At 51.4% G+C, this 18,815-nt stretch overlaps 1 protein-coding gene across 4 annotated transcripts in view; it reads left to right on the top strand.

The window, feature by feature from the left end:
- SCMH1 (Scm polycomb group protein homolog 1) overlaps nt 1-18,815 on the top strand; it is a 62,840-nt gene that overhangs the window by 3,703 nt on the left and 40,322 nt on the right. For 2 of the 4 annotated variants that reach the window (XM_080632513.1, XM_080632516.1), the window contains exons 2-4: nt 9,255-9,361; nt 12,647-12,731; nt 14,722-14,790. In XM_080632513.1, coding sequence (XP_080488639.1) covers nt 12,707-12,731; nt 14,722-14,790 — 94 coding nt within the window. In that variant the 5' untranslated portion in view covers nt 9,255-9,361; nt 12,647-12,706. Of the gene's footprint in view, nt 1-9,254; nt 9,362-12,646; nt 12,732-14,721; nt 14,791-17,826; nt 17,966-18,815 lie in introns of those variants that run through there. The other 2 variants (XM_080632514.1, XM_080632515.1) reach the window with 2 other exon arrangements.

Raw genomic sequence — 18,815 nt, 5'->3', positions numbered from 1 at the left:
AGGTCTCACTGGGCTTGGAGCAAACAGGACTTGTCCATATTGGTGTCCAACCAGTATGTGGTGGGGGGCACCTGAGCACGGAGGTTCACCAGCACCTCTTGTTGTGAAGCTTTGCTCCTTGCTGGCTGTCCTGCAGAGCCAGCTCCGTTACCTCAGCTGTGAGCTCTCACCAAGCAGAAGGAGAGGTCAGGACCAGGGACATGGCTGCAGCCTGGCTGGTGCTGGAAGCTTTAATTCCCAGAGATTTCCATCTGCATTAAATACCCTTTAAACCCCAGAATAACGCTCAGCATTTCTGCAGAGGATTCTGTCAGGCAGCCCCCAGCAGATGTGGACGCTGTGATGTACAATGGTGCAATCTGCAGGGTTTGCTGAGACACCTACCAAACGTTTCTGCTGCTGGAGCAGGGATTTCAGCAGAGCTGGTGCCTGTGCATGGCCTCGTGGCTTTATGCACACTCATCCTGAGTAGAAATCAAGAATTCGCCTGTGGACTGAAGGAAGAGATTCACTTTTTTGGCTGTTTCTGCTGTTTGTATGGCAGCTTGGTCCCACAGGCCAGGTGGATGGGGGGGATGTCATAAGCTGCTCTCTGCCAGCACACCTCTTGCTGAGATCTGTGTCAGGAGCAGTAAGTCACTCTTGCAGCTCCACTGGTCACTGCAGATAAGGAAATGAGCCGAAATAAGTTGTTATGGCCATCAGCAACACAACATAGAAGTGACTTGAGAGTTCAGTGCTGGGACAAGCTCATCCCTCTCCATTTCTTGCTCACAGGTTTTTCAATACGTGTTATAAATCAGATGGTATCAGCGGCTCAGATTCTGCCTCCTTTGGAGGTGCCTCCTCCCAGCTGACATGCTCTGAGTAGCTCTTAGGTTTTCCAGGCTGACACAGTGTGAACGCTCCAGAAGCCTCCGCATGGCTCAGGTTTGGTTTTAACAGCGGAAACCGTAGGAGTAGATGCCAGTGGAAATTTGTGAAGTTCCTTCTTTGCCCATGGAGAAACAGGAGATTCCTCCCTCTCCCAGAGAGGAATGTCCGGTGTTGTGCGGACACTGCTTCAGGTCCCTTCTCCTGAATGTGATGGGGAGGCAACACGTTTGGTTCACAAGCTGCTGGAGCTGCTCCTACTGGCAGTTTGCTGGGGGTAGATGCACCCTTCGGAGCTCCTCTAGGGTACTGCTGATGTTTGGCTCCAGGGAAAAGTCCTGCTGGGAAGAGCAGTTGCTTTCCAGCAAGGAATTTGTGTCTGGGATGGGGGAGGAGCTGGAGGAAGCACTGACAGAGCACTGCGCAGAGGGAAAAGCCCAGCCTGAGTGAGCTGCGGCCTCTTTGGATGCCGTTTGCCATCACCCTCCTGCTGCCTGCCTGGCAGAGGCAGCACTGCCAGTGCTCAGAACCAGCTTTTATCCATCCTGACCTCCCCTTCTGTGGTGGCTGCACTTCATCCCCTGCTCCTGGGCCTCTCTTTCCCTCCCCTGTTCCTCCCATCACGCTGAGTGTTTGAAGTGGTGGGACACGCTTCCAGCTGCGCCTCCAGCGAACGAGAGGAGTGATTTGTGTTCCCTCCCTGCTCCCTCTGGGAGAGCTTCCTGGGGCTGCCTGCCAGAGGCTGCTACCCTCCCGGTGTCCCCAGCGCCAGGGAGGCCTTAAGAACCCAGCCAGGCTGCACACACACTGTGGGGTACAGGGATGAGCTCCAAGCAAGAGCCCAGGCTTGGCTCTGCCTCCTGGAAAACCAACCACACCATCCTGCTTTATGTCCCTGAAACAGCTGGGCTGCAGAGGTGCCTGTGTTAGGGTGAGGCTGGCTCCCCAGCTTGGGTTGAATGTGCTGTGAGGGCTCTGCACCGTGTTAGGGCATCACCTGGTGTCCCCTCCGTGCTGCCACTGCAGGAGTGCCTCCCCTCCCTGCACCCCTCTGTTGCTGCAGTGTGGCCATTCCTGCCCGAGGGGCTCATGGAAGGGAGGAGGAATCCCTGCTGTCTGCACACAGGGTGTTGCTTGAGGCAAAGTGAGCAGGCAGAAGGGCTTGGTGTGGACCAAGGAGGAAGTTGCACCAATTGCACTTGCTAAAAATAAGCTCTCCACAAGCTGCCTCTTTGCTTTGAGGCTTTTTTTGGTCTTGTTCCAGCAAATTTAGACAAAAATGCTCCAGCCCATCAAATCCTGCAGTGGTTGTGTGCTGTATGATCAGGTATGTGCTGATGGAGGAAGTCTGGGTTGTTTCAGTGTCTCTAGAAGTGACCTTGAAGGATTACCCACATGCAGTGTTTCCTAGAGCTTTGCCTAAGCTGTTCTTAAAGATTTCCAATGCTGGTGATTCACTTTCCTGGGCAGACTCCTGCAGTGCCTGACTCTTTGGATGATTAAGGAGCTTTGCTTGATTTCAGGCTGGGATTGCTGTACTTTAACCCCATCATTTTGACATTTCACCACCTCTCTGGCAGGCTACCAAAGAACCAAGCTGTGAATGTAAGAGCAGTCATTTGTGTAGAGGCTGATCTTCCTTCCCACCTTTCCCTTCTGTGTGCAGTGTCTGCTGGCTCTCCTGTATTTAATTACACGTCTGTGGTGGCCAGGAAGCCCATGTCCCAGCTGCTTGGGTTGTGCTGGCCATAACAGTCCTTGCTCTGTGCTGATGTCAGTGAGAACGTGGTGCTCAAGGTGAGGTGTGTTTTGTTAACACTGAACATCACAATTCCCCCGGTGTCTCATGTAGCACCTCTCGAATGTCTTGCAGAGGTTTTGCTTAGTTATACATTTGATCAAATCAACAAGATGACCTAAAAAGTTACAGGACTTCAGAGCATCACCTAGAGCTGCTGCTGCTGACCCTGAGTAGTGTCACTGTGGCTGAGTAGGAAGGAGCAGAACGTTGTTCTTTGTCAGGGGTGGGTTTTGTCTCCTTTGCCTGTGATTGAGCGTTCTGTGAAGTGTGCATCTGCAGCTGATGTCCCGTCCTTCTCCAAGCCACGAGCATTCTCATAACATTTCCTCATGTCAGTCATTGCTGGAATTGTCAGGATGCATTTCAGGGTGAGATCTGCAGTTGTGCTCTATAGGCTGTGATAGTTTTCCTCACAAAGGGACAAGGCACTCTCAGGTCTTTCCTGGGGTGAGAGTTACTCGTGGCAGAGCCTGGATTCCTGCCCATAGAGCAGGAATGGTACTGCATTGCATGAAGAGTTCCGTAACACAGTTACCCTGCTTCTTACTGTGTTTTCTAGCTGCTAGTATGTGCTGAGTGTTAACTCCAGGGCTCACGTTTTCCTGCCTTGTGGTGTTTTACCGGCAGCATGTGACTGTTCCTGCAGCCCCATGAGGAGAAACCACAGTAGCAAGAGTGCACGATGCATCTGCAGAGCTCCTGCCCTCCTGGACATCCTTGCCATGGTCATTTTTAGCCTCTTTGTGTTTTAAACCCCACAATTTTATTGGCATTTTGCTTCTGCAGAAGTCCCTGGTGAAACTTTTCACCTGTACCTAGAGCACGTTTGTGTTGTCCAGCAGTTGTTTGAACACTTCTGGTGGTTGGATGTCTCTGCAACCTGCTAAGAAATGCCCTCCTGGGCTGGGCAGTGGTGTCCTGGTGGCCACTGCACAGCTCCAGCACAGTTTCTGGTCTCTGGCAAGCTTGTGCCTGCCTGCACAAAGACCATGGAGACATCCTCATCTTCAGCTCACGTCCCAGGTTGTTGGTCAGGCTCCTGAAGAAAGTAACTCTGGGGTCTCCAGTAGAGTGTGCTTTCCAACCCAAACCACTCATTCTCTGTGCCCTCCATGGGCAGCCTTTAGCTTTTGCACTGTGTTCTTTCTATTTGTGTGTGGTTTTTTTTAAGAAGCAAAGCAACACCAGTCCTAAAAGCAGTTCTGATTCTTCCACAAGGTGTGAATTCCTTCAGTTCCATCTTCCTGAAGAGGATTTGAAGGGCCAGAGTGCTCACAGGAGTGTCAGATAATAGAATCATAGAATGGTTTGGGTTGGAATGGACCTAAAGACCATCCAGTTCCAACCCCCTGCCATGGACAGCAATGCCTCTCACTAGGCCATGTCGCCCAAGGCTCTGTCCAGCCTGGCCTTGAATACTGCCAGGGATGGAGCCACTTCTCTGGGCAACCTATTCCAGTGCCTCACTACCTTCACAGGGAAGAACTTCTGCCTTCTATCTAACCTGAACTTCCCCTGTTTCAGTTTAAATCCATCACCCCTTGTCCTGTCATTCCAGTCCCTCTCCTTGTAGCCCCTTCAGACACTGGAAGCTGCTCTGAGGTCTCCACACAGCTTCTCTTCTCCAGACTCAGCAGCCCCAATGTTCTCAGCCTGGCTCCATACAGGAGCTGCTCCTGCCCCTGATCATCCTCATGGCCTCCTCTGGACTTGCTCCAACAGCTCCATGTCCTTCTTATGTTGAGGACACCAGAACTGCACTCAGTACTGGAGCAGGCGGCTGTAACTCCCAGCTCATCAGTAGAAAAGACTGTGCTGAGAAGACTCAACATGTTAAGGGACTTCCTTTTGGCACACTCAAGCCAGACCCACCTGGGTGAGTTTTTAAGCCCTTTCCTCTCTCTGTTTCTCTCAGTCTCCGTAGCCTGTGCCTGGAGCTGCCAGACATGTAGTTTTTATTGCAAGCTCTTGAATGTTGATGGAGAGCAAGGTGATCACTGCACACAGTGATACACAGCAAGATGTTTCTGTTCTGAGCCAAGGCCCATGCTGGGTTGGTTTGGTTGGGGTTTTTTAGGAGAAGGAAATGGGAAGTTTGGGAATCCTACAAGGTTTTATTTCATTTCCTCTGCAGTCATGAGGGGTGGTAACTGCTGCAGCCTCCCTCATGGTGCTGAGTGGTTCCTCCCAGTGGTCTCTGGTTTTCATCCTCCCTTGAGCGCATGTGAGCAGTGTCTGATGATCCAGCAGTCACTTGCTGGGAGGTTGGGCCGTCTCCTCTTCCCTCCAACCTGAAGGTGTTCAGAAGGAAGTCAGAAAGGTGATGTTTTCATCATGGAGACGTGGTCTGTCCGAGGTTTTGGCATGGTTTTGTCTCTCTTAAAATACGTTCTCCCCTGAGGCTTGGCTCGGGCTTAAGGAAGTGTGTTGCTCATGATCCCATCTTCGAGACGCCTCAGTGTCGTAACATCTTTCACAAGAATGTGTTGCTGAGGAGCCAGGTATGAGGTCTGGAGTTTATCAGTCCACTTCTTACATGGTAGAAAGATAAAATTAGTTCCAGAGAGGGAGGGATGCTGGAAACAACACAAAATCCTTCTGGTAGAATGAGGAGTGATGGTTTGCAGCCAGCAGGTATTTCAGATCACACAAAGGGATCAATACTCGAGATGGAAATACCAACCTTCAGTTTTGCAGTGCTTCTTAGTAGCATGAAGGAAGGTGTATGTGTATGTATGAAGGTGAGGGCCCTCCAGACCTGACAAGGGACAATGCTTTCAAGGTGCCACAGCTTCATCAGCTTTTGTTTGAAGCTGCCAGAATGTGGCTTTGCATGGACAAGGAGAAATAACGCTCCAGTCCTCTCCAGGAGGATGGTAACAGGGAGGTGGAAGGAAATAACCTGATGGTCAGGATAAATTCCGACTCACTCTTTGACCTTTGCAGCTGCTCACTCTTGGTAGTTTCCTTCAGGCCTCATGTAAGTGTTTGTTGTTTGGTTTTAGTACCCCTTGGCTGTGGCTGCCTCCAGGGAGGCCGGTGCTTCAGTTCTCTGCTGGTATCACAGTATCACAGTATGTTAGAGATTGGAAGGGACCTCAAAAGATCATCTAGTCCAATCCCCCTGCCAGAGCAGGAACACCTAGATAAGGTTACATAGGAATGTGTCCAGGCGGGTTTTGAATGTCTCCAGAGAAGGAGACTCCACAACCTCCCTGGGCAGCCTGTTCCAGTGTTCTGTCACCCTCACTGAGAAGAAGTTTCTTCTCAAGTTTAAGTGGAACCTCTTGTGTTCCAGTTTGTACCCATTACCCCTTGTCCTATCATTGTTTGCCATTGAGAAGAGCCTGGCTCCATCCTCATGACACTCCCCCTTTATATATTTATATACACTAATAAGGTCCCTGGCTTCTGCCTGGAGAAGGGGTCACTGGGCTGGCTCACCAGAGCACACTGTGAGAAGTGATCCAAGGACAGGAGCCAGGCTGAAAGAGCTGGGCTGGTTCAGCCTGGAGAAGAGAAGGCTCCTTAAGGAGAGACCTTAGAGCAGCTCCAGTGCCTGAAGGGGCTGCAGGGAACCTGGAGAGGGGCTTGGGACAAGGGCCTGTAGGGACAGGCCAAGGGGAATGGCTTGAACCTGCCAGAGGGGAGACTGAAATGAGCTCTTAGGCAGAAGCTCTTCCCTGTGAGGGTGCTGAGGCGCTGGCCCAGGGTGCCCAGAGAAGCTGTGGCTGCCCCATCCCTGGCAGTGTTCAAGGCCAGGTTGGACACAGGGGCTTGGAGCAAGCTGCTGTAGTGGAAGGGGTCCCTGCCCGTGGCAGGGGCTGGAGCTGGAGGAGCTTTAAGGTCCCTTTCAACACAAACCAGTCTGTAATTCTGTGATAAAACCATGATTTTAGAGCAGCAAAAGTTCTGATGTCTGCAGGCCAGGCAGGAATCTGAGGAGCTAAGACTGGTGTGGAAACCAAAGGAGGCAGAAGTGTTCCAAATCCCGTGCTGACAGCCCTCGTTTCTCAAGTAAGCTGAAAGTGCCCCCAGCATAGAAATGACAAATGGCAATAAAGAGGTGTTCAGTGAGCAGGATGAGGTGGTTTCTCTGCATCTGCTCTCATGTCTCTGTGCCTGTTTCCTCGTTGGGTCAGGATGTAACTGGCTGCTCCCATGCAACCTATAGTGCCCATAGGGGCTTCCAGAATGGAGCTGTCACAGGACCCAGCACAGCCTGAGCCCCACATTGGGAAGCTGGAATGGGACCACTGCTGTCACCCCTGAAGGGCAGGGACTTAAGAATGCTGCCCTCCCATTTCCCAAGGGAATTTATAGGGAAGAACTCTTTATTATTGGAAAAATTGATAATATTTGATGGGAAGATCCCTGTGAAGGAGAAGTTGAAGCAGAGGTTCTGTGGAAGGGGTTTTAGGAGCTGGACTGCTCATGGTACTTGAGACCCATGTTCTTGTGGGGAAACAAACCAATGGCCTTTTGCATTATGAGAAACCATCAGGATTCTCTTGTTGCTGTCCCATGGGATTCCCAGGCAGCATCATTCTCACAGTCCTCTGGCAATATGCGGAGTTTCCTTCTTTTCAGCCTCCTAATCTGTGGGGCTTGTATCCGACCCCATAAAACCATTTTGCAGCCTCGCTGTTGGGAGTTTTCTTCCTCTCCTTTCTGAAGATGTCTTGCCTGCTGGCAACCACATTGTCCAGAGAGGTTTGAAGCTTGGCACGCTGTCAACAAAACTTCAGTTGCCCTTTCAGTCAATCACGGTAGTGCTGTGAAGTGCCTTGGCCTCCAGCCCATGGGTCACCAGAAGCTTCCTCATATAATAGGAAGTCCAAACAACCCCAGGAAACCATTCCGATGTGAGTGGGGCCTTTAGTGGAAGAAAGAAGCGCTTGGAAGAGACGTTAAGAACCTCAGCTTTAACTCTTTTCATAATTATGCGCTCCAGAGGAGCAGAGGCTTTGTGGATAAAGAGATTACATGCATCTGATGAGGTCTGGGGAGATGTGACAGCAGCTTCTACCCACACTTTCTCCCTTTTTGTTTTACTGCTGTTGCAGTCACAACATTGACTGGAAGGATATTGCAGAGCAAGGCTGCCTCGTAGCCCTGAAGGTCCCTTCCAGCCTGGCACAGGTAAATTGGATCATTCTTCCCTTAGGGCTGATAAGGATGAGCTTTTGGAAGAGCAGTGCAGGGAGAACTTAATTAGATTAAGTTGCATGTCCAGGATGTGTGTGCTGAGGGATGTGGCTGCTGGAGAGACCAGCCACAGGAGGTAGGGACACCCTGGGATGCGCTTCCCAGCCCTGCTTGGCTCTAGGCTGCCTTTAACCTTTGAACAAGAAAAAGGAAAGTACATCCGAGGTGTAAATCTCAGTGTAAACCAGTGCAGGGGTCACTGGGGTGTGAACAAAACCGGGTCTCATGCTGGTGTCCTGCCTCCGGCTGTGACCCAATGCTGGCAGCTGGGCAGGAGCGGAGGAGCTTGGCTTTTCCTGGCCAAAGCGGGGTTGGAGCAACCTGGTCTGGTGGAAGGTGTCTGTGCCTATGGCAGGGGGTTGGAACTGGATGATCTTAGGTCCTTTTCAACCCAGATCAGTCTGTGATTTAACCTGCCAGAAGGGAGGTGGAGATGAGCTCTTAGGCAGAAGCTCTTCCCTGTGAGGGTGCTGAGGCGCTGGCCCAGGGTGCCCAGAGAAGCTGTGGCTGCCCCATCCCTGGCAGTGTTCAAGGCCAGGTTGGACACAGGGGCTTGGAGCAAGCTGCTCCAGTGGAAGGGGTCCCTGCCCGTGGCAGGGGTTGGAGCTGGAGGAGCTTTAAGGTCCCTTCAACCCAACCCAGGCTGGGATTCGATGAAAAGTGCAGGAGCTGATGGGGTGATACAGGGTCAGGATTTAGGGATCTCCCCACTTTCCACTCAGCTGTTCCTTGGGCTGGCAGTGCCAGTGGCTCTGTGCTCCGATGCGATTTCAAATGCAGGTTTGCTTTTGAATGTCTTTGTCCTTTTTTAGTGTTACTTACTTACTTGTCTTGATAACAGCCTCCATAAGAATGTTATCAACACCATGATGCATGTCTGTGAGCTTCCCATACACAGATTTCTTTCTCCCTGCTATAGACTTTCAGTGTTTCAGTGTTACAGTTTGCCCTGCTGCACTGGGGAAGGGAGAATTTGACATCCCCAATTCGCTCCCTTCATGCTCTTCATTATTTATATGCCTCTCCTGTGGTCTCTCTTCTTTTTATTCTTAATCAGCTCTAGTCTTTTAAATCTTTCTTTGTGTGATAGTTTCATTCTACAAAGGCTGAACTAGTTTGTAGCAGCTCGGTTGATGTGATCTTGCTCATCTCCAAGGTGTTTAACAGTGCCGGTCCCGTGTACCCATCGCAAGCTGCACTTAAATCGTGTCAAGTCCTGCGCTATGGGAAGGGGGAATGTTTGTTGCAGCTGCCTTTCAATTTAAATTTGGATGTTTTAAATGAATTAAATATGAACATGAATAATGCAAGCGGTAACCCAGCCTTTCTGCAATGAAATGCAGACTTCTGCGTTTTGCCTCTCTGCTTCCAGGTTTTGATATGCCGCAGTGTTTGGACTGACTTTGGTGGCTTGTAGGAGTGATGGGGAACTAGAGCCCATGACAATTCAGAGGAGCCCCTGGCACTTTTAAGAGCTCGGTGAGTGGAAGTTGTTTGAAACTGGGAAAGGCACTTTACCTGCTGCAAAAGGCAGCATGTCAGTTGGCCTTTATAGATTGGAAGGGATTGAAATCGACTTGCACATTGAGCTGTTCTTTGAGGGTATAACCATGAAACCAGCACCACGTAAAACTGTGGTCCATGCTTCCAGGGTTGTCCTGCCATCCGTAAGCATGAGAAATACAGCGCTGGAAAAAGAGGGGAGTTTTAACTGGGGTACACAGCTCTGTACAAGTGTCAGGTTTGGAGGTGGAATATTGCATGTGCGGGGCTGGGTAGACCTCCAGTGCTTCATTTGATGTGAAAGTGTCTCTGTGTCATTGACCCAGCTGACAGGTTCTCATCAGGGGTGTGTGTCTGGGATCACTGTCCATGAAGGGTTTGCTTTTCCCCCTCAGATACCACACAGTAGCTTCTGCTGTTCATTACTCTAAGATTTTTTTCTAGTCTCCAGTCCCAGAGCCGTGCACAGGCCACATCTGTCCATCCTGCAGTGCCTGTTCTGCTGATTGCTTTCATCCCTCTAGACTGAAGTCTGTCTTCTTCACTGGGGTGTTTCAGGCTTGCCAAAGCCTACAGGGCAACTCCACTTGCCTTCCAATCAGGTGCCAGTGAGATGAAATCGTGGGGTATTTTGGGTTGGAAGGGGAATGGCTTTAATCTGAAAGAGGAGAGATTGAGATGAGCTCTTAGGCAGAAGCTCTTCCCTGGGAGGGTGCTGAGGCACTGGCCCAGGGTGCCCAGAGAAGCTGTGGCTGCCCCATCCCTGGCAGTGCTCAAGGCCAGGTTGGACACAGGGGCTTGGAGCAAGCTGCTCCAGTGGAAGGGGTCCCTGCCCGTGGCAGGGGTTGGAGCTGGAGGAGCTTTAAGGCCCCTTCCAACCCAGACCAGGCTGGGATTCTATGAATTTCTGGAGTTGTGTGATCCAGCCCCATATGCAGAGCTGGGGGCAAGTCAGACCCAGCTTCAAGGTTGGACCAGGCTGCTCAGAGTGGTACCTGGGGATACTTGGAGTATATCCAAGGATGGAGATTTTCCAGGTTTGCTGGGCAGCTACTGAATGAAATCACAGCCAGTGGGAATTGCCAAGCCCTGTGTCAGTAAAGCCCAGCTTATACCAGTTGCAGGAGGGCACAATGGGCTGTGTCTCTGTGGGTAAAGAGGATTGGGCAGTGACTGGTCTCTGTCCCTGGGAGGCTGATGTCCCCCGTCTGCACTGTGCAGGGCTGGTGGGGTGAAGACACTCTGTGGAGTTTGGCTCCGGCTCTTCTCTGGGCATTACGTATCCCTGAGGCACAGTAATTACTTACCATGGGGTTTTTCATGTTTGGATCATGATTTTGCAGGATAAAACCATGTGCTGCTGTCCTGTGTTGTGAGAACGTTTTTGGCAGCTGATGGTGCATGGCGCTGGAGCACTGCAAAGGGTGGCAGGAGCCAGGCTGGGACCATCTCCTTTGGACAGTTTCTTGGGAGCATATTTTGGAGTGTGCAGTGCGCAGGCTGGCACCCTCAGCAGAGCTGGAGTCCTCATGCAGCCCAAGTCACCTCCTTTGGGGAAGAGTCACCTTCTTTTGTTGTTTGTTAATAAGAGCACCATTTAAATGTCTCATTCTCCTCCACCACATGCTGGGAGCCCGCTGGCTGAGGGATCAGCACCCACCTGTGCACTTTACACATAGCTGGAGTTACTCCCGTTGCTGTCTGTGTGTGGATAGGGGGTGCAGGAGTTTCGCCTCCCAAGTCGCAGCCTGAGCATCTCACAGACGGCCAAACCCTTCAGCAGGGAAGGCTGCACATCCCTGCGGCAGGGCTCTGAAGTGCTCAGGCTGAAGGAGCTTTTCAGAAGCATCTGAGTAGCACAGGAACATCCATCCCAGGCCACACTCGTGAGATTTACGATCTGTGTTCAGGTACTGCAGCCAGGCCCATGTCTGAGCAGAGCAGAGAGCAGAGGTGAGGAGCCAGAGATGGTGAATGCTCGTCTGCTGCCTTTACATAAACCCCTTTCACCCTGGGGGCACTCTCTGGACCATGACTGCTGGCTTTTAATAAAAATGCCTGGAGAAAATGATGAAAAGAAGCATTAAAAGTTGTAAATAAGCTTTCACATGTAGATTACCTTCTGCTACTGAAAGGAAAAGAAACTTTACTCCTTTCACAAGTGTGCACAAACAAACACGCTATTTATGGGAGCGGCAATGAGAGACTCCTGTGTGCCTTTTGATTTGGATTAAAAAACAACTAGGTTGTTTTTTCCTTTTTTGGTTTTTTTTCCTTTAGCATTTAATATTCCTTTAGTATTTTCCATGTCAGGGTATTGCTCAATGTTGCAAGCGCTGCACTTCAAGGCTGTAGTTTGTAGTTGGGTTTCCAAATCAAAGCCTCTCGCCAAGTTGGATCTATGAATAACCCTTGAAGCAGAAACTTGTGTCCCCAGCCAGCTTCCTTGCACGTCCTGCAGCCTGACTGCCCCACTGTGAACAACATGGAGTGAGAGTCACACAATTCATCTTTCATTAGTTAGGGCAGTGTCAAACATGCTTTTACCACTTTCCAAAGGGCTTGTTTGTGGCTCAACCATCCGTTTTGGTACCAGGCTTCGTGGATGTGTCCAGCTCTCACCTCCCCACAGCTCTGATTTTCAGTACCATTCTTCTAAGCAGAAGAAGAATGCAACTGCTCAAGTGCTTGTTCTTGCTGGGGACAGTCCAGCCAGCTTTCCTCCAACCAAAAGAAGAGGAAATGCAGCAGCACTTGGCCACTGATTGCAGTCCTAACAGCAAAAATGTTTCCTGGCTCTTTGTCCAATTTCTCATCCTTATTACCCAGAACTGCTGTGAGCAATTTGAATTGCAAGTGGTGAGCTGGGGTTTGCAGTGTTGCTTTGCCAGAGTTAATGTTGTGTTTCCATGTGGTTTCTTCCATACATTTCAGCTCTGCCCCCCTTTGTTAGTGCTGAGGAACAGCCCCCCCGTGCCACGCACCCACCTGGGACCCGCAGCAGTTAACACAGACACTGGCATGTGCTCCTCTCCCTGAGTTATGCTGCTCCCACTGCTGTACATTTGAAGTTGTCCACATATTGGAGAAAGACTTGTAGATTGAGGGAGGTTGGAATGAATTGTCTGTGTTCGCTAGGAGATGTTCTGCTCAACCCAGGGTGAAAGAGCATCTATTTTCTCCCCGCTATGTGATTAACGTTGCGCATGACTGTGTGCTCCAGAATGGGGAGTGTTCTCATGTGTATTTCTTTTCTCCTAGACATCTTCAGTTATCCAAAAGGCAGCCAGTCCCAGGGTAAGGACAGCAGCAGGTGATAGGATGCGGAAACCAGGCCCTCAAAAAGGTGAGCACTGATGCTTGGCACAGCCACAGGCCCGGGAGAGAGCTGGTGCTGAGCAAAGGACCCAGTGCAGCATGAGGACAGCAATGGGGTGGGAGCACAGGGCACGCGTGGACACAAGTTTGAGCCACTTGTTTCTCCAGCAGCGTGCAGAGAACCCTTCACCCAAGCAGGTGGAGGAGGAGTCCCTTGCTGGGTGCACCCCTGCAGCTCATGGGGCGCAGTGCTGGGCAGTGAGGGTGTTCTGGTGTATGAGCACACACCATCTGCTTGTGCTCCCAGCGTGAGGCAGACAGCTCCTGTGCTGGCACAAGCCTTCCCCTTCTAATGAGGCGTGAAACCAAAGCCCAGCCTACCTTGTGGGGATGACATCTGGTACTTTACCTCTGGCCACCCGAATCTCTTGCCTGTTCCACGCAGCAGCAGCCACGCATGCACTCCCCATGCTCCCCCCAGCTCAAGTGGGAAGTTGTGGGGCTGCTGCAGCTGAGCTGCTCGGGCTCCTTGTGCTTAAGAGGACTATTGATTTCCTTCAGCCTTGTGCCACGCGTATGTGTTGGACTGGGGTGATCTCATCACATGTGCCTGGGAGGATGGGGGAAGGGAGCAGCTTAGAGGATGGAGCATCCTCCGCAGTGCTTTGTTCACATCTGCTGCACACTCACCAGGTTTATTGCAGGAGACTTCTGTGCTCTGTTTCTCTCCTCCCTTTCTTGTGTTTTAAACATCCTTGCTTCTCTGGTGGCTCCTCTCACAGAAGCATCATCCCCTTCCAACCGCTGCTTGTCCTTTAATGAAGTGCAAATAAATGAAGGCGAGCAGGGGATGGGGGGAGCGTGCTGCGAGGCAGCTGCAGGGCTGGGAATCAAAGAGCCATGTTGATTGTCAGAACTGTGGCCTCCGGCCCAGCTGCACACAGCTTCTTCCCTGCCTCAGGAGCAGGATGCCTCAGCCCAGTGCTGTGGGACCTGTGCTAGGCCATAGGTTACAGCAGCAACACTTGGGTTTGTGTCCTACTTACCTGCTGTTTTAATAATGCATTGAACTTTCGCTTGTTCTTCATTTGCCTGCAGAAATTCTTGCTTCTCTTGCCCTCTCTGCTGCTTTTCCTGCCTGCTTAATGAGGAGTTTTGCATGTTAAAGGTTAAGAATAAAATAGAACTTCTCTAGCAGAGTATGGCAAGAGGTTACTTGGAGTGCACGGATGCTGTTAGAGTTATTCAGCAACACCGAGAGGAGCCTTACCCATCCACAGGGGCTTTTTTGCTTCTGGCTGAAATACTTTGTGTCCTTTAGTCTTGCTTTCTTGAGGAGATGGCAGAATACTGTCCCTTAAGGGGATACACTTATAGGAAGCATGTCCTTCCACCCTTTACATTCATTTCATAGAATCCCGGCCTGGTTTGGGTTGAAGGGACGTTAAAGCTCATCCAGCTCCAACCCCTGCCACAGGCAGGGACCCCTTCCACTAGAGCAGCTTGCTCCAAGCCCCTGTGTCCAACCTGGCCTTGAACACTGCCAGGGATGGGGCAGCCACAGCTTCTCTGGGCACCCTGGGCCAGCGCCTCAGCACCCTCACAGGGAAGAACTTGTGCCTAAGATCTAACCTGAACTTCCCATGTCTTGGTGTAGTGAGACCCACATGAGCCAGTTTTAGTGGCTTTTGCTTTTGTTCCTTTTGAGCGTTGCCACTTCTTCATGTAGTTAAAATGATGGAGCTTCCCCCGTTTGCTGCTTCTTAGGTTGCTGCTTGCAGTTGTGGGAGGACACTGGTTGGTGAGGGCTTTGCAGAGACTAAGATGCAAATGCAGATACTTCAAGTCAGGTCTTCTCCCTGCTTCAAGAGCACCCCGTCAGTTTAGACAAATGATCCATGTTACCTGGGTCGTGACAGGGCCAGGGAGGTCACTCCTCAGAGCTGGTGCCGTGGGCAGATAATGTTCAAGACCATCAGCTGCTTTCACTGACACAAACACTTTGTCTCTTGTCTCAGCCATAGACTGGAAAGATGGTAAAAAGCACAAGCACGGCCGCCCGTCAGAGTCCCCCTCCCAGTACCAAGGTAAGAGAGCTCCCTGCTCCCCTCCTCCCCTTTTCCCCTTCTCCTCCTCTTCTCTCCTTCTCCCCCCCCTTCTCCCCTTCTTTTTCTCCCTCTCCCCTTCTCCCCATGTGTTTATTTTCTCCTGAAAGCTTTTTGAGTTGTTGGGATGTGGGAAACTGCAAACACCAAATTAGATTACAGATAAAAACTGCTTCTGGGCAGTCCTCATGTGAGTCCTCCTGTGGTTAATTCTGATCACTGTCAAAACTGCCCGAGAAGACAATGGAGTGAGCCCAGAGCTGAGCCAGCTCATTTGAAACCAGCCAGGATCCAGCAGATCTGTTTCTTCCTCAGCTGCGAGTGCTGAGGGGTGACTCTGCCCATGTTTTTCCATGCACTTGGGGCATAAGGAACCTCTTACTCTCCATACACGCCTCTTCCACGTTCACAGCAGTGGCTAGCCCAGGCCTCACTGTTGTGGGAGAGACATGGTAAGGCCCATGGAAGGATCTCTAGAGCAGCTGCCAGTGCTGACACAAAAGCTGGAGAGCGGGTTTGGACAAGGGCCTGTAGGGACAGGCCAAGGGGAATGGCTTTAACCTGCCAGAGGGGAGACTGAGATGAGCTCTTAGGCAGAAGCTCTTCCCTGTGAGGGTGCTGAGGTGCTGGCACAGGGTGCCCAGAGAAGCTGTGGCTGCCCCATCCCTGGCAGTGTTCAAGGCCAGGTTGGACACAGGGGCTTGGAGCAAGCTGCTCCAGTGGAAGGTGTCCCATGTCATTGGAGATGAGGTGTCCCCAGCACAGGCAGGGAGGGCTGTGGCCCTGTGCTCAGCTCCTGCCAGTCCTCAGGGGGGACGCAGGTGACTTCCAGCTTCAGGAAGTTCACGTAAGGCTTGTGTAATTTAGTAAATGATTTTAGGGCCTGTATTTTACTTACAGAGTATAAGAAGTTGATGTCTTTATGTCCTTACATTCTGCCTGTCTCCTTAAGGGAGGCAATGTCCATACTTCCCACCAAGCAGAGAGCAACAGGAAACTAAACAATTGCCTGAGTTAAGCCATTTTAGCAGGAAATACGTGTTTGCCTTTGGGAATTCTCTCCTGTGTGTCATGGAGCCCTTAGGAGAGCTGCAGTGGCTGCTGTGCCTCGGGGGTGGCACTCAGGGTGGTGGTTCTCTGGCACATTGTGGGCCACCATCAGCCCTCACCATTCGCTCTTGGGGCATCTCATCTGTTCTTGTCTGCCCTTAACATGAAGTTCTGTGGATTGCAGTTTGGAATGACCTTCTCCAAGGCAGGAAGTGTGTTAGCACCTCCAGTAAAGTCCTGAGTCCTCTGTCAGCCCACGCTAAGCTCCATGTGACATTATGGGGCACTGCCACAGCTCCCATGGCCTGTGTACAACCAGTGTTTGGGGTGTTGGGGCTCTGCTGCTGTTTCCCCTCTGCTCTGTGTGCGGATGGCAGAGACTGGCTGTTGCTCAGGGGCAGTGCTGACCTGAAATGGAGCTTTCTGGGAACTTCAGCCTTCCCAGCAGCACTCATCCACACCAGCCACCACAGCACACTGCATCCCAGGGCTCGCTGGCCTGGGGAGGAGCCTCTGCAGACAGGCTGATGGGCACGTGTCTGCTCAACAAGCCCATGGTGGAGCAGCGAGGGATCTGCTCCCTGCAAGAAACTGAGCAGCTCCTTACTTCCCGAGCCTGGGGTAGATGTGAGGGGTGAACCTGCAGCAGCTCTCTCACCTGCTGAAAGCATTCCTGCTTAGAGGTAAAGCTGCACTGGGACACCTCTGAGAAGCAGGAGAGCAGTGTCCTGGTGGTTGAAACCTGTTTGGTTTGGCTCACACATCCTCACCTTTCTTCTGAGCAAGACAGTGAGTAAGTGGGATCATGGTGTTGGTTGTAGCTGTTACTGATGGAGAATGTGCAGCTGGACTGATGGCTGAGCAAATGGAACCGTGACAGGCAGGACATGCAGGAGCTCTGCCGTCGTGCTGGGAGAGCTGGTCCCTGGGGAGGCTGTGCCCAGGCATTGGGATCTGCCAGCAGACACCATCCTTTGCTCATTTTCATAGCAAGCTGGCTCAGACTGTGCTGCTTTCATGTGCTGCTTGATGCTCATTAGCAGACACACATATGGGCTGCAGACTTTAATGGGATGCCTTGATCTGGGGAGGGCACGTTCTCCTTCACAGATGTGACCTGCAACGCACATGTATTGTTTCAGTTGGATAGATGACCCCTGGGGAGCTGAAATGCTAATGGGGCCCAAAGCAGGCTTCAGTTAGAGACCAACAGAAACTCTGTCTTCATTTAAATTCTGGGCGAAAGATGAACATAGATTCTCAACACGATGAGAAGTGAAACACAAAGGTCCAGGCTTGCACTGTTCACAGCTATGACCCCTTGGATGTGTGGAGTGTTTGGTTTGGAGCGAGTATTTTGGAAGGTTAAGCCATCAGAGCCCAGATTTCACATTCTGCCTGCACGTGCTGTCTCCCTTTGACAGAAGTGTGTGGTAAGGAGCTTTCCAAATGCAAGCAGGAGTGATGGACCATTGCCCCAAGTAGGCATTTTCACAGCTGAGTTCCAGGAGTCATGCAGCTTTACAGTCCTTGGCCCTTGTTTAGTTCACAGATGCAATTACAAACCCAGGGTGTTTCTCATTAAGGATCCTCCTCTTGTTTCTTCCTTCAAGCAGGTCTGAGGTATGGTACAGGGAGGAACATGGTCCCTTCAGTGGATGATCCCTCCAGTCTGGGGGAGTACAGTCTGCTCTGCGTGGTGGGGAGCAAGCAGGGAAGAGAATCCCAGAATGCCAGACTGGTTTGTGTTGGAAGGGACCTTAAAGTTCATCCAGCTCCAACCCCTGCCACGGGCAGGGACACCTTCCACTGGAGCAGCTTGCTCCAAGCCCCTGTGTCCAACCTGGCCTTGAACACTGCCAGGGATGGGGCAGCCACAGCTTCTCTGGGCACCCTGTGCCAGCGCCTCAGCACCCTCCCAGGGAAGAGCTTCTGCCTAAGAGCTCATCTCAGTCTCCCCTCTGGCAGGTTAAAACCATTAAGAAATGGCTGGTGGTGAACAGAGAAAGAAGAAAAGCTGAACTGCTGTATTGACTCTGCCTTTTCTCAGTGTTTAGAGAAGTCTTTCTGCTGCTCCTTGCAAAATAAGTCCCCAGAACCATGAGTCGTAAGTACCTGCAGTTCTGGTGGGGTGTGTGTGTCTTCATGTGGTGGTGGGGTCCCAACTGAATTAATCTCAAATAAGTTCCATGTGCAAGCACTATTTTTAGAGGCAGGCAGCTGCCTCGGAGTTCGCTGCTCCTGTTGGGGCTGTGCAGCTCAGTCCCAGCTCAGCGTGGTGCTGCGGGGAGCAGAGCAGCATCGGCTGCTGCGTGAGCCGCTGAGAGGAGGAGGATTAAAACCCAGGACCATGTTTAATAGCAAGGATTGAAACCAGCTGAGCAGAGGAGAGGTTTCTTCTTTAAACTGAAATAGTGGAGCGCAGCTGATCCCTTCCAAAGAGCCTTGCTCAGGCCCTGGGGCAGACACACGGTGCTGTCACTACCAGCATCCTCTGTGCTCCACAGACAGAGGCCTCTGAAGGACCCCCAGTCTGAGATGAGCCTGAGTCAGCAAGTAAGAGTTATGTGGAGGGATGCAAGAGGCATTGCCATGCCTGGGCGTGCTTTGCCTGGTGTTTAGTACACATAATTCATGCAAAGAGTTTCACTGATATGACCAAGTGTAAAATCATTGAACCATGGAATGGCTGGAAAGGACCTAAAGACCATCCAGTTCCAACCCCCTGCCACGGGCAGGGACACCTTCCACTAGAGCAGCTTGCTCCAAGCCCCTGTGTCCAACCTGGCCTTGAACACTGCCAGGGATGGGGCAGCCACAGCTTCTCTGGGCACCCTGTGCCAGCGCCTCAGCACCCTCACAGGGAAGAGCTTCTGCCTTTATCTAACCTGAACTTCCCTTGTTTCAGTTTGAACCCATCACCCCTTGTCCTATCCCTGCAGTCCCTGATGAAGAGT

This window comes from Psittacula echo, assembly GCF_963264785.1.
Source record: "Psittacula echo genome assembly, chromosome: 21".
Classification (NCBI taxonomy): domain Eukaryota; kingdom Metazoa; phylum Chordata; class Aves; order Psittaciformes; family Psittacidae; genus Psittacula; species Psittacula echo.
Note: the sequence above shows the minus strand (reverse complement) of the source record. Positions and strands in the feature narration are given on the sequence as shown.